This window comes from Oryctolagus cuniculus, chromosome 12 (assembly GCF_051225735.1).
Source record: "Oryctolagus cuniculus isolate XC-2025 breed Fujian yellow rabbit chromosome 12, ASM5122573v1, whole genome shotgun sequence".
NCBI classification, from domain to species: Eukaryota; Metazoa; Chordata; class Mammalia; order Lagomorpha; family Leporidae; genus Oryctolagus; species Oryctolagus cuniculus.
In genome coordinates this window covers 40,558,009-40,572,429 of record NC_142878.1, presented here as the reverse complement: position 1 = coordinate 40,572,429, position 14,421 = coordinate 40,558,009, and the positions used below count along the sequence as shown (strand labels likewise).

The window sequence follows — 14,421 nt, the reverse complement described above, 5'->3', positions numbered from 1 at the left end:
AAAAAGATTTATTTATTTATTTGAAAAGCAGAGTTAAGAGAGGCAGAGGCAGAGGTGCAGAGAGAGAGGTCTTCCATCTGCTGGTCCACTCCCCAAATGGCCACAGAAGAGGGGGGCGGGTTTCCATCCACTGGTCCACTCCCCAGATGACCGCAACAGCTGAAGCTGGGTCAATCCAAAGACTTGGGCCATCTTCCACTGCTTTCCCAGGCCACAGCAGAGAGCTGGAATGGAAGTGAAGCAGTTGGGACTCAAATCGGTGCTCTTATGGGATGCCAGCACCACAGGCGGCGCCCGGACCTGCTATGCCACAGCGCTGCCCCACAAAGTCCTTTAATAGAAGCAATATTCTTGGAGATTTCAACTTCTTTTTCTCTTTTCATTCAGTGATTCATATTCACAAAGAGAACTTAGGGCCCTGCATTGTGGCACAGTGAGTTAAGCTGTGGCCTGAGATGCCAGCATCCCATATTGGAGTACTGAGTGCCCATTTGATTCCTGGATGCTCCACTTACAGTCCAGTTCCCTGCTAAAGTGCCCGGGAAAGCAGCGGGAGATGGCCTGCTGTGGGAGACATGGTTGGAGTTCCTGGCTCCTGGCTTTGACCTGACCAAGCTCTGGCTGTTGCAGCCATTTAGGGAGTGGTTTAGCAGATGAAAGGTTTTTCTTTCTTTCTCGCCCTTTTCCTTTGTCTCTGTCACTCTATTTTTTCAAATAAACTTTAAAAATAAAAAAGAACATATTTGAGATCATATTATTCCTTCCTCAAAGGATATTATTTGACATATAAAATTCCAATTTGATATTTAAACATAAGCATAACTTGGTGGCAGTTTAATCTTTTGGATATGACTATTGAAGCTGCAGGTTGAGGCTATAGAAGCTGGAACGTGAGAGTGCTTTATGTGAACTTAGTCTCATTTAGAAGTCTTCAGTCATGGGAAATGAAATTGATTGTTTTAATTTTTTTTACTTTCTAGAGAAATAAGCACATCTTAAAGCCTTCAAGATGGTACTTGCAGACCTTGGAAGAAAAATAACATCAGCATTACGCTCATTGAGCAATGCTACCATTATCAATGAAGAGGTACGTGAAATATTATGTGAAGTATGTTAACGATTGTGTATCTTCACTAGTTATTGGCAGGGTGGATAATTAATAATCCCTATGCTTATATTCATTTTGATACAGACTTAATATTTGCAGATAAAGCCTAAAGCTAGGTACTGTAAGTAGTATTCTTGATTGAAAAATTAACTACCTTACCATTATTTCCCCTTTATATATTTCAGGGAGAGGCTTGACCTGCTAAGCCACAGTGCCAGCCCCATCAGTTTCTTTTCTTTTTTTTTCTTTTTTTTTTTTTTTTTTTTTGGACAGGCAGAGTGGACAGTGAGAGAGAGAGAGACAGAAAGGTCTTCCTTTGCCGTTGGCTCACCCTCCAATGGCCGCCACGGCCGGCGCACTGCGGCTGGTGCACCGCGCTGATCTGAAGGCAGGAGCCAGGTGCTTATCCTGGTCTCCCATGGGGTGCAGGGCCCAAGCACCTGGGCCATCCTCCACTGCACTCCCTGGCCACAGCAGAGGGCAGGCCTGGAAGAGGGGCAACCGGGACAGAATCCGGTGCCCCGCCGGGACTAGAACCTGGTGTGCCGGCGCTGCAAGGCGAAGGATTAGCCTTTTGAGCCATGGCACTGGCTATCAGTTTCTTTTTTAATAAAATGGCAGCTATCAAGAAATCTTATAAAAATTTTTAAGAATAAAAACAAGTGCTTGCTTTGGCAGCACATATACTAAAAATAAAAACAAAAATGACCTTAGCTTACATGTAAAAACTAATGTAACTTTTGAAAATGGCTTAAGTCTGGAGTGGTACTTTTGCTTGTATCTTGACATTAACCTGAAACTTTATTATCCTGCTTCTTGGCTAGGCATGTGCTTTCTTGATCTTTTTGCTCTCACTTCTGTTTAATATTGTTTTAATAAAAGGCTAGCAGTTTCACTTTCTTTTTTAGAGATTTTGTGAATTGGCTTTTTATGTCATTTCTGAAATATTCTTCTTCCTGACTTAGTTATTTTAACATTCTGTATGTCTCTCTCCTGCTTTCCCCTACAGATTGTATGAGTCTTAATGGCTTGTTAACTTAAAAAGATGGTTATAGTTCACAAGGACACTTTATGTTTTATAGTAACAATGGAAAAACTGCTGAATTTGGTTTTGGAAGACCTTAGTGAGAGTCCCATTTTAGCCATTTAGTAGCTGTGCAATATAAATTTAGGCAGGTCAACCTCAGATTCCTTAATGAATAAAATGGGAAAATAGCATTTATCTAAACAATGGTTTTAAAGATCAAATGAACTAATAAAAGTAGTTTCTAGCTTGTTTGAAAAAAGTATAAAATTTTGTATCAATTTTATGTCAACACTTTCATAAATTTATAGAATTAAATAATTTTGAGACCATCTTAGAGATCACTTAGTCCAGCTTTTCCTGTAATAAAAAGTCAATTTCATGTGTTTATTTATTGGAGAACCAAGTTTAAAATCTTTGTTTTCTAATTCCTCATCTGGTGCTTTTTCTAATAATTCTTATTAAATAATAAGCCATTATTTAATGTCATAAGGCAAAATAAATAACACAGCAGCTTTCCAAATAGTTTTTCTGGTTATATAGCCCTAGTACTTTTTGTGTTTGTAGTATAGTAAACATAGAGAACCAGGGAAGACATGCTTGGTGGAAAGTAGAGTAACAGCTTTTTCCTGAATTGGCAGCTTCTCTGTTCTTGGTACTGTTCTGCTAGTGAATTAACAAGAAGTCCTTCTAAGAGATATCATTTCCAGTGTATCAGACCCCTGTAATAATGGGTGACTAGAGAAACCTGGACACCTGCATAGGGAATAATATCAAGTGAGTTGAGGGAGAGATTTCATTCAAGAAGTATTGGAGGGCCTGCATTTATGAAATTTTTTTTTTGCTGGCCCCAGGGGTGTAAGAGTGAAACATAATCTAAAATTCTTCCGTTTGTGGAATTTATATTCCAGTGAAGCACATTACATACCTCAGTGGCTAAAGCCTAGTTTATGTACGACATTTTAACCACAGTGCCTTGAAGCTCAACAAACTTGTGATGATGTGAATTATTTTTTTAAAAAGATTTATTTATTTATTTGAAAGTCAGAGTTACGCAGAGAAAGAGAGAGAGATCCTCCATCCAATGGTTAACTCACCCATTGGCTGCAACAGCTAGAGCTGGGCCGATCCGAAGCCAGGAGCCAGGAGCTTCTTCCAGGTCTCCCACGCAGGTGCAGGGGCCCAAGGACCCGGGCCATCTTCTACTGCTTTCCCGGGCCATAGCAGAGAGCTGGATCAGAAGTGGAGCAGCCGGGTCTCAAACTGGCACCCATATGGGGTGCCAGCGCTTCAGGCCAGGGCATTAACCCGCTGCGCCACAGCACTGGCCCTGATGATGTGAATTATTAGTGGGAGGTATTTCCTTTCTAACTTAATTCCTCTGTTCTGAGTAGAAATGGTAATATTAGGTAATGTTCCTCCTTGGTAGTTCAGTTAAGAAAAGCAGATATGTATTGTGAATATATACCGCTGAGTACTGGCAACAGGGTTCTTCAGTGACAGAAAACATCAGTGGCAGCATCCATTGTGTAAACTTACTTTGGTTTACCGTATTGTCTTTATTATTTATACTTTAGAGTAAAAGTGTAAAATGAAATTCGTATTTGAATATATAAAGCTAAATGGGGGGCCGGTGCTATGGCTTACTTGGTTAATGCTCCACCTGTGGCGCTGGCATTCCATGTGGGCGCTGGTTCTAGTCCCGGTTGCTCCTCCTCCAGTCCAGCTCTCTGCTGTGGCCTGGGGAGGCAGTGGAGGATGGCCCAAGTGCTTGGGACCCTGTACCCGTGGGCTCCTGGCTCCTGGCTCCGGATCGGTGCAGCGCAGGCCATGGTGGCCATTTGGGGAGTGAACCAATGGAGGGAAGACCTTTGTCTCTGTCTCTCTCTCACTGTCTATAGCTCTACCTGTCAAATAGATTTTAAAAAAAAAGCTAAATGGGAGAGAGACCGGCATTGTGGTTCAGCAGGTTAAGCTGTCACTTGGGATGTTCAAATCCCATATCAGAGTGCCTGAGAGCGAATCCCACCTCCTCTTCCAATCCAGCTTCCTGCTAATTTGTACCCTGGGAGGCAGCAGATGATGGCTCAATTACTTGGGTCCTGCCATCCACATGGGAGACCTAGATGGATAGCCTGGCTTTAGCTTGCCCCACCCTTGGCTGTTTTAGGCATCTGGGGAGTGAATCAACAGGTGGGAGATCATTCTCTCTGTCACTCTGCCTTTCATTAAAAAGATCTGAAAAAATGGCCGGTGCCGCGGCTCAATAGGCTAATCCTCCGCCTTGCAGCGCCGGCACACCGGGTTCTAGTCCCAGTCGGGGCGCTGGATTCTGTCCCGGTTGCCCCTTTTCCAGGCCAGCTCTCTGCTGTGGCCAGGGAGTGCAGGGGAGGATGGCCCAAGTCCTTGGGCCCTGCACCCTATGGGAGACCAGGATAAGTACCTGGCTCCTGCCATCAGATCAGTGCGGTGCGCCGGCTACAGCACGCTGGCCGCGGCGGCCATTGGAGGGTGAACCAACGGCAAAAGGAAGACCTTTCTCTCTGTCTCTCTCTCTCACTGTCCACTCTGCCTGTCAAAAAAAAAAAATCCAAAAAAATAAATGGGATGTCTTATATTGTCAAAATAGACATTTATTAAGATTTTTTTTTTCAAAGCTTACTGAAAAACTTTCTCCCAGTAACGTTGTAGTGTTTCATCTTTATTAACCATTGTTTTCATGTAATTGAATGTAATTGAAATGATACATTGGACACTTTAAATTTTTATTTATTTATTTTCAGGTGTTAAATGCTATGCTAAAGGAAGTATGTACAGCATTATTGGAAGCAGATGTTAATATTAAATTAGTGAAGCAACTGAGAGAAAATGTTAAGTAAGTTACATCAATCAGGTAAAAACCAAGCAAAATTAAGTTTAGTTTACTAGGATGAGGAGCTAACGAGAAAGGCTTATTTTATCATGAAACATTTCTGCTGTGTAGCACTGAAATAGTGTGGAACTCATACTGGAAATTTGCATGTGTCATATGTTTCTGAACTGATAGTTTAAAGAACAAACTACATATGGCTTTCATTTTAGTCATGGACTTTTTTCTATTTTACTACTTGTTTATTTGGATGGATTGAGTCATATACTGTACAATTTTTTTAATGTAAAGACAACAATTGAGATTTTTCATAGAAAAGTTGGGCCATTTTATCTTCTTCAGACTTAAGATGGTATTAATCAGCCTCCCTGATTATTGGAGAGTTATTTTCTTTTTTGTCCTCATTTTGGTTTCTCTGTGTTTGAATGAAGGAGCAATGTGTGTGGCCTCAGTCGTATTTACTGGTAGAGGCACTGAAGAGGCAGGACTCAACTCCACAGGCACCTCAGCCGCTTGAATCCCACCCTTATCATATTCAAGCTATCCCTTTTTTCTATATTGTTGCATTGTGAATAATTGCAAGCACTAACATTTAAACACTTAGAACTGGAGAAAGTCCTGTTCTGTTGTAGAGATGTGTAAAATACATTAAAAAAAGTAAGAAAAATGAAAATAGGTACTTTACAGTGATATGAGAATGAATAAATATTTATACTTTTAAATAAAAAACTTAATGAAGATCTTGCATCTAATATTTCATGGTAAAATTCTTATGGTATGACTTGTGACTATAATTATGTGCATGTTAGATTATGAATATGAATGATAGAATGTTCTTAATATTCTTTGGGATAGAAGCTTCTTTTTTAGTGTGCCTTAACTGACTTTTCTCCTCCGTCTCCTAAACGTTACCATTATGCAGGTCTGCTATTGATCTTGAAGAAATGGCATCAGGTCTTAACAAAAGAAAAATGATTCAGCATGCTGTATTTAAAGAACTTGTGAAGGTAAGCAAATATCATGATAGTGGTGTGATTCTGTAGGTTTAGTGGATAAAAATACACTAGCCCTGTAAATAATACTGCTTCAGAATCCTTTGTAATATGTTTTTATGGAATAGGCATCGGTATTAAAATATTGATTGAAAGGTTATTAACTTTCTTTTCTTTTCTTTTAAAGATTTATTTATTTACTTGAAGGTCGGAGATAAAAGAGAGGCAGAGGTAGAGAGAGAGAGGTCTTCCATTTGCTGGCTCACTCCTCAAGTGGCCGCAAAGGCTGGAGTTGAGCCAATTCGAAGCCAGGAGCCAGGAGCTTCTTCCGAGTCTCCCATGTGAATGCAGGGGCCCAAGCATCTGGGCCATCCTATACTGCTTCCCAAGCCACAGTGGAGAGTTGGATCAGAAGTGGAGCACCCAGGACTCAAACCAGAGCTGGCTTTACCAGCTATGCCACAGCACCAGCTCCAGGGTTATTCACTTTATAAAGTAGCCTGTTTTATTATGAAGTTTATTGGGAACAGAAGTGAAGGCCAATACTATTCCTTCAAAAAGTGCCAAAGCCAAGTTGCAAAGAGTAGAACTTTACTCAAATAAATTGATACACTTCTTTGAGTTTTGTCTGTTAATATTAGATATTGCCTAATTTTCTCCCTAGTTTTGTACAGCAATGTCATGACACCTAGCAAGTATTTTCTACCCTGTTTATTTTATAAAGAGTTTTTTTTGAAAAGAACAACTATCCCAGCTCTTGCCTAGATTAGGAGCAATTTTAAATCAGTGAAGTTTTTTTTTCTTTTTTTTTTTTTTAAATATTTATTTTATTTACTTGAAAGACAGCTACAGAGAGAGGTAGAGACAGAGAAGTCTTCCATCTGCTGGTTCACTCTCCAAATGACTGCAACAGCTGGAGCTGGGCTGATCCGAAGCCAGGAGCTTCTTTTGGGTCTCTCATGCGGGTGCAGGGGCCCAAGGACTTGGGCCATCTTCTAACTGCTTTCCTAGGCCATAGCAGAGAGAGCTGGATTAGAAAAGGAGCAGCTGGGACTTGAACCGAAGCCCATATGGAATGCTAGTGCTGCAGGCTGGGGCTTTAACCTGCTGTGCCACAGAGCCGGCCCTGAAGTTTTATTTTTCAAATAAATATACCTTATTGCCCTGCCTCACCTTCATACTGTTATTGTTCTTGTCATGCAAATTATGGTAAAATTCTTAGATCATTTAAATATATATATATATATATATAGAGAGAGAGAGAGAGAGAGAGAGAGAGAAGGGAGAGAGAGCTAATGGTAAGCATTAAAAAAAGGTACTGTTACACAAATTGTTTAGACCAATAGGTGTCTGCTAATGGTATGTTATTTTTTTCTTACATTTCATGAATGTTTTCATTTACTCTTTTGGTACTAACAGGTATTTTGAAAGAGTCTAGTATGTCACATGTTACATTTCAGTCCACTAGACTGATTAATAAAAAAATTATTTTTAAAAATGAAATTCAATCCTAAAAGAAGTCAAAAATTTGCCTAGTTCATACTTCTTAGTTTGCTGTTGAGAAAACTAGTTAGTCAGACCCAGGCCTGATCTCTAAACACCCTGTGTCTTTGAATTATTTCTAGGTTGCTTTTTATCTAGTATCTGAGGTCACCACAGGGTGAGTGGAAATATTCATTGTTAGGAAATAGGTATCTTTAGGCAACTTTTTTTTTTTTTAATTTTTTGACAGGCAGAGTGGACAGTGAGAGAGAGAGACAGAGAGAAAGGTCTTCCTTTGCCGTTGGTTCACCCTCCAATGGCTGCCATGGCCGGCGTGCTGCAGCCGGTGCACCGCGCTGATCCGATAGCAGGAGCCAGGGTGCAGGGCCCAAGTACTTGGGCCATCCTCCACTGCACTCCCTGGCCACAGCAGAGAGCTGGCCTGGAAGAGGGGCAACCGGGACAGAATCCGACGCCCTGACCAGGACTAGAACCCGGTGTGCCGGTGTGGCAAGGCGGAGGATTAGCCTAGTGAGCCGCGGCGCCGGGCGGCAACTTTGGAGCATCAAATGCTTCATTAAGAAGAGTTTGTGGAGGCCAGCGCTGTGGCGTCCTGGGTAAAGCTGCCGCCTGCAGTGCCGGCATCCCATATAGGTGCTGATTTGAGTCCCAGCTGCCCCACTTCTGATCCAGCTCTCTGCTATGGCCTGGGAAAACAGTAGAAGACAGCCGAATTCCTTGGGCCCTTGCACCCACGTGGGAGACCTAGAGGAAGCTCCTGGCTCCTGGCTTCAGATCCACGTAGCTCCGGCTGTTGCAGCCATCTGGGGAGTGAACCAACAGATAGAAGACCTCTCTCTCTCTCTCTCTCTCTCTCTCTCTCTCTCTGGCTCTCCTTCTCTCTCCGTAGCTCTGACTTTCAAGTAAATAAATAAATCTAAAAAAAAAAAAAAAAAAAAAAAAAGAGTTTGTTGTGCTGGCGTTGTGATATGGTGGTTAAAGCCACCCCCTGCAGTGCTGGCATCCCATATGGGTGCCAGTTCAAGTCCCAGCTGCTCCATTTCCAATCCAGTTCTCTGCTATGGCCTGGGAAAGCAGTAGAAGATGGCTCAAGTCCTTGGGCTCCTGCATGCACATGAGAGACCTGGAAGAAGCTCCTGGCTCCTGGCTTCAGATGGGCACAGCTCCGGCTATTGCAATCAACTGGAGAGTGAACTAGTGGATGGAAGACTTCTCTCTCTCTCTCTCATCCTCTCCTTCTCTCTGTGTGTAGCTCTGACTGTCAAATAAATAAAATAAATCTAAAAAAAAAAGAAGAGGTTGTTGAGGCTGGCGCTGTGGCATAGAGGGTAGGAGCCAGCATCCCATATGGCTGCCCGTTCAAGTCCCGGCTGCTCCACCAGCCCCCTGCTTATGCGCCCAGGAAAGCAGCTGCCTTTTCTGTCTCAGCCTTTCAAGTTAAAAAAACAATTGTTGAATAGTAACATCAGTGCAGGCAGTGTGCCAAATGCTTCTGATAAGAGATGAATGACTAGTTCTTGTATTCAAACTTACGTGGAGCAGTGATGTGTAAAGTGAGGTTAAAACTATTTTCACATTAATACATTATTTGCCTTTTTTACTGCTGTCTAAGACTTCTTGCCTAGCATGAATCACAGCAGTAGCACCAAACTATACTAGTAATCTTCTGATCCAGCTCTCTGCTATGGCCTGGGAAAGCAGTAGTAGGTTGCCCAAGCGCTTGGGCCCCTGCATCTGGGTGGGAGACCTGGAAGAAGCTCGTGGCTCCTGGCATCAGATTGACCCTGCTCTGGCTTTTGTGGCCTTTTGGAGAGTGAACCAGTGGATGGAAGACCTTTCTCTCTGTACCTCTGTCTTTTACTCACCTCTCAAATAAATCAATAAATGTTAAAAAGACCCTTGGTCAAGGGGATAGGAAGAAGAAAAGATAGTTTTATAAAATAATTACATATCTTCCAAATAACATGTCCATAGAAAGATGGGTGATTCTGCCATAAAATGTAGAGAATGGAAGTGTATTAGTGTACTGAAAGGACCTAGGACCAAAAAAAAATGGATTTTGGTGTAAGATAGATTTTGCCTATTTCCGAAATTTGCCTAAGGCTATACCTGGGCCTGGGCCTCTTCCCTACCACATGGCTTTCCTTGAAATTCAGAAGTAAAATGGATCGTGTGACCATAAAAGCATTGGCTGGCATGGGCTTGACAAGCTTCCTGTTAAAGATTTAGGCTCTGTGGGCTACATGGTCTTTGTGCAGACATTCAGTTCTGCTTCTAGTTGTAAATGAATGAGTGTGGTTATGATGCATTAGGACTTTCTTTACACATAGTTTGCCAAACTTTGGTCTTGGGGGCCAGTTTCAAGTCCCAGGACACTGACAGTTGAATTATTTTAAGTCAACTTTTTTTTTTTTCCCCAAAGATTAATTGATTGATTTGAAAGTCAGGGAGAGAGGTTTTTCCTCATTCACTCTCAAGTAGCCGTCATGGGTAGGGCTGAGCCAGGCTGAAGTCAGAGCCAGGAGCTTTATCTGGGTCTCCCACTTAGGTGCAGAGGCCCGAACACTTGGGCCATCTTCCTCTGCTTTCCCAGGTGCATTAGCAGGGAGCTGGATGGGAAATAGAGCAACCTGGACTTGAACCAGCACCCATATAGGATGCTGGCATCGCAGCTAGATACTTTACCAACTACGCCACAGTACCAGCCCCTAAAATAAACCTTCAAAAAAATAAAAGGAAAATGTCCTAAATTATTTTTATAATCTTAAAGTGGTAAGAGAGGGGGTTTTGAATATAAACATATTTTAACTTGATTTTGCTTTTATTTTTTTTTTTAATGTATAGCTTGTAGACCCTGGAGTTAAAGCATGGACACCCACCAAAGGAAAACAGAATGTGATTATGTTTGTTGGATTGCAGGGGAGTGGCAAAACAACAACATGTTCAAAGGTAATATACCCTTACTAAAAAAAATAGGGGTGGGGGGTAGTGTTATGGCACTGCAGGTTAAGCTGCAGGCATGTGATATGGGAGCACCAGTTCAAGTTCCAGCTGTTTGCTTGTAATTCATCTCCCTGCTGATGGTGTAGGAAAGCAGCAGAAGATGGCCCAAATCCCTGGGCCCCTGCCACCCATATGGGTGGCTCGGACAGGGCCAAGCTGAAACCAGGAGCTTCTTTGGGGTCTCCCACATGGGTGCAGGGGCCCAGACACTTGGGCCATTTTCTGCTGCTTTCCCAGGTGCATTATCAGGGAGCTAGATGGGAAGTGGAGACTCTAGGACTTGAACCATATGGAATGGTGGTGTCACAGACAGTGGCTTAACCTGCTAAGCAACAACGGCAGCCCATTGTGATTGCTTCTTGAAAGACCTGTAGGTTTCTATATAAATCTGATACTACTTTTATACAAAAAGACAGTTCTTCTCCTTTGAGGATATGAGTATATGATTTTTGGAGCAGAGAATTTAGAGTTAACTTTGTTTCATGGCTTAAGAATCCCTCTTCAGTGTTGGCATTGTGGCATAGCTAGTGAAGCCACCGCCTGTGATGCCAGCATCCCATATGGGTGCCACTGCCTGGTTGCTCCACTTCTGATCCAGCTCCCTGTTAATGTGCCTCGGAAAGCACAGAAGATGGCCCAAGTCCTTGGGCCCCTGCACCCATGTAGGAGACCCAGAAGATGCTCCTGGTTCCTGGCTTTGGTTTGGCCCAGTCCAGGTCCAGCCCCAGCCATTGTGGTCATTTAGAGAGTGAACCAGCAGATGGAAGATCCCACTCTCTCTTTGTCTCTATCTCTTCTTCTCTGTGTAACTCTGACTTTGAAATAAGTAAACAAATTAAAAAAAAAAAAAAAACAAAAAACTCCCTTTTCATTGTCCTACCCAGCATAATACAGATTTTTATTTTGCATTTCTTTTTCTTTCTTTCTTTCTTTTTTTGACAGGAAGAGTTAGACAGTGAGAGAGAGAGAGACAGAGAGAAAGGTCTTCCTTTCATTGGATCACCCCCCAAATGGCTGCTACGGCCTGTGCGCTGCGCCGATCTGAAGCCAGGAGCCAGGTGCTTCCTCCTGGTCTCCCATGCAGGTGCAGGGCCCAAGCACTTTGGCCATCCTCCACTGCCTTCCCGAGCCACAGCAGAGAGCTAGACTGGAAGAGGAGCAACCAGGACAGAACCAGTGCCCCAACCAGGACTAGAACCCGGTGTGCCAGCGCCGCAGGCGGAGGATTAGCCTAGTGAGCTGTGGCGCTGGCCTATTTTGCATTTCTTTATGCTAATTTTTTATTTATTATATCATCCCTTTTCCTCTAGTTGAGTGCTTCATCATTGTTTCCAGAAGCCTCAACCATGTTAGTTTTGGGGGAATACAAAAACTCATTTAAAGAGACAGTTTTATTATTACTAATCTCTTTTATTGAACGTGAACAGTGGTTCCTGTTTTTGATGATGGTCATTTGCTGCTTGATCACTTTATGTCATTTTTTAAAATTTATTTTATTTATTTGGCAGAGTTACAGAGAGAGGTAGAGACAGAGAGAGAGAGGTCTTATATCCACTGATTCACTCCCCAGGTGGCCACGAAGGCTTTAGCTGCACCAATCCAAAGCCAGGAGCCAGGAGCTTCTTCCCAGTCTCCCATGCGGGTGCAGAGGCCCAAGGACTTAAGCCATCTTCTGCTGCTTTCCCAGGCCACAGCAGAGAGCTGGATTGGAAGTGGAGCAGCCAGGTCTTGAACCGGCGCCCATATTGGATGCCGGCGCTTCAGACCAAGGCGTTAATCTGCTGTGCCACAGCGCTGGCACTGTCTTTATGTCTTTTAAATGTGACTAAACGACAATTAGAATTTAAACTCTTTAGGAAATTTGCTATATTCAAAATCCATAATATTGTATTTCGGAGAATTATGTGCAGTTCTATTCTATTCCTTCAGTCAGCAGTAGGGAACTTTTTTTTCTGGCAAGGGCCATTTGGATATTTATAACATAATTTGTGGGCCATACAGAATGATCTGCTTAAAAATTAGCCTGCTATTGGGGCTGGCACTGTGGCTCAGCGGGTTAATGCCCTGGCCGGAAGCACCAGCATCCCATATGGGTGCCGATTCTAGTCCCGGCTGCTCCTCTTCCGATCCAGCTCTCTGCTGGGAAAGCAGTGGAAGATGGCCCGGCCCAATTGCTTGGGCCCCTGCCACCCGTGTGGGAGACCCGGAGGAAGCTCCTGGCTCCTGGCTCCGGATCGGCGCAGCTCTGGTCATTGTGGCCATCTGGGGAGTGAATCAGTGGATGGAAGACCTCTCTGCCTCTCCTCTCTGTGTAATTCTGACTTTCAAATAAATAAATAAATCTTAAAAAAAAAAATTAGCCTGCTGTAGCATTTGAAGTGCTGTCTGTATTTGTCTTGGCAGGGTCAGAGCAAATGATTTTCACGGGCCTTGTATAGCCCAAGTGCTAAATGTTCCCCACCTCTGTCTTAGGTAAATAATGAGGGTAAACAGAAGGAATTACTTGTATAATAATATTTTTTAATGTTCCTTTCCTAGTTAGCATATTATTACCAGAGGAAAGGTTGGAAGACCTGTTTGATATGTGCAGACACATTCAGAGCAGGTACTGTGTTGAAATTCAAAAATTGTTTTCTGTAATTTCTATTTTCAAATTGGAGTATTTATTAACTCTTTATTTTCTAGGGGCTTTTGACCAACTCAAACAGAATGCTACCAAAGCAAGGATTCCATTCTATGGAAGGTAGGTTACTGTCTTTTGTTTTGATGCTCATGTGACTCATGTTATCTGAACTTATTTCATGCAGTCGGTTTACACTTCAGTATATACTTTCTGGATGTAATTCTTCTGGAGAAAGTGGAGGTATAATCAGTAAGTTGTGTTTTATTACTAGCTTTGACTCTTCTGAAGCAGCCTAGTATATAAGAGTGGACCTTGTTTAGTTTTTGGCTTTGTCTGTACTTACCAGCTTGCCTTGGCATTTTATCCTACATCCATCTTCCTCTCTATTCCTGCTGCTAGTTTTTAGACTTCTCTGAAGCATCTGCCTGAAATACACACTGATGAGCAAATAGTGCAACTGTCTATTTCTTTAATATGCCATTTAAAAACATTTGTTTTTGATCATCCTAAAATGCCTTACAATCTCGAATTATCTCAGGTAGCAATTGTGATTATTTCTAATCTTCAGTTTGATAGTGTGTACATACTAGAATTTATTTTTCAATTATTAGTTTTTAAAGTTTTTTTTTATTATTTATTTGAAAAAGTTATAGAGAGAGAGAGACAGAAATCTTCCATTTGCTAGTTTACTCCCGAAATGGCTGCAGTGGCCAGGGCTGGGCCACGCCAAAGCCAGGTGTCTGGAACTTCTTCTGGGTCTCCTACATGAGTGCAGGGACCCCTATGGACTTTAGCCGTCTTCCTCTGCTTTCCCAGGCACATTAGCAGGGAGGCAGCAGTGATGGCTCTGTTAATTGGGCTGCTGCTGCCTGTATGGGAGACCTCGGTTGAATTCCTAGCCCCTGGCTTTGTCCCCAGATGGGAGCTGTTGTGAGCATTTGAGGAATGAACCAGTGGATAAAGGACTCTGTCTCTCTCACTCTCACTTTATTTCTCTTGCTATGCCTTTCAAATGAATACAAATAAAATTTTTAAAATCTCACGCATTTTATTTCTTTAGTTTTTTATTTATTTATTTATTTTTGATTTTTGACAGGCAGAGAGAGAGAGAAAGGTCTTCCTTTTTCTGTTGGTTTACCCCCTAAGTGGCAGCTAAGGCCGGCGCGTTGTGGCCATCGCGCTGCGCTGATCTGAAGCCAAAAGCGAGGTGCTTCCCCCTGGTCTCCCATGGGGTGCAGGGCCCAAGCACTTGGGCCATCCTCCACTGCACTCCCGGGCCACAGCAGAGAGCTAGACTGG

At 42.7% G+C, this 14,421-nt stretch overlaps 1 protein-coding gene across 6 annotated transcripts in view; it reads left to right on the top strand.

Annotated features, from left to right (window-relative positions):
- Positions 1 to 14,421, top strand: part of SRP54 (signal recognition particle 54) — a 49,752-nt gene that overhangs the window by 11,689 nt on the left and 23,642 nt on the right. For all 6 annotated transcript variants that reach the window (XM_089309762.1, XM_089309761.1, XM_070053751.2 and 3 more), the window contains exons 2-7: positions 981 to 1,087; positions 4,916 to 5,007; positions 5,924 to 6,008; positions 10,341 to 10,445; positions 13,038 to 13,104; positions 13,185 to 13,242. In XM_089309762.1, the coding sequence (XP_089165888.1) occupies positions 1,010 to 1,087; positions 4,916 to 5,007; positions 5,924 to 6,008; positions 10,341 to 10,445; positions 13,038 to 13,104; positions 13,185 to 13,242 (485 nt within the window). In that variant the 5' untranslated portion in view covers positions 981 to 1,009. The remainder of the gene's footprint in view (positions 1 to 980; positions 1,088 to 4,915; positions 5,008 to 5,923; positions 6,009 to 10,340; positions 10,446 to 13,037; positions 13,105 to 13,184; positions 13,243 to 14,421) is intronic.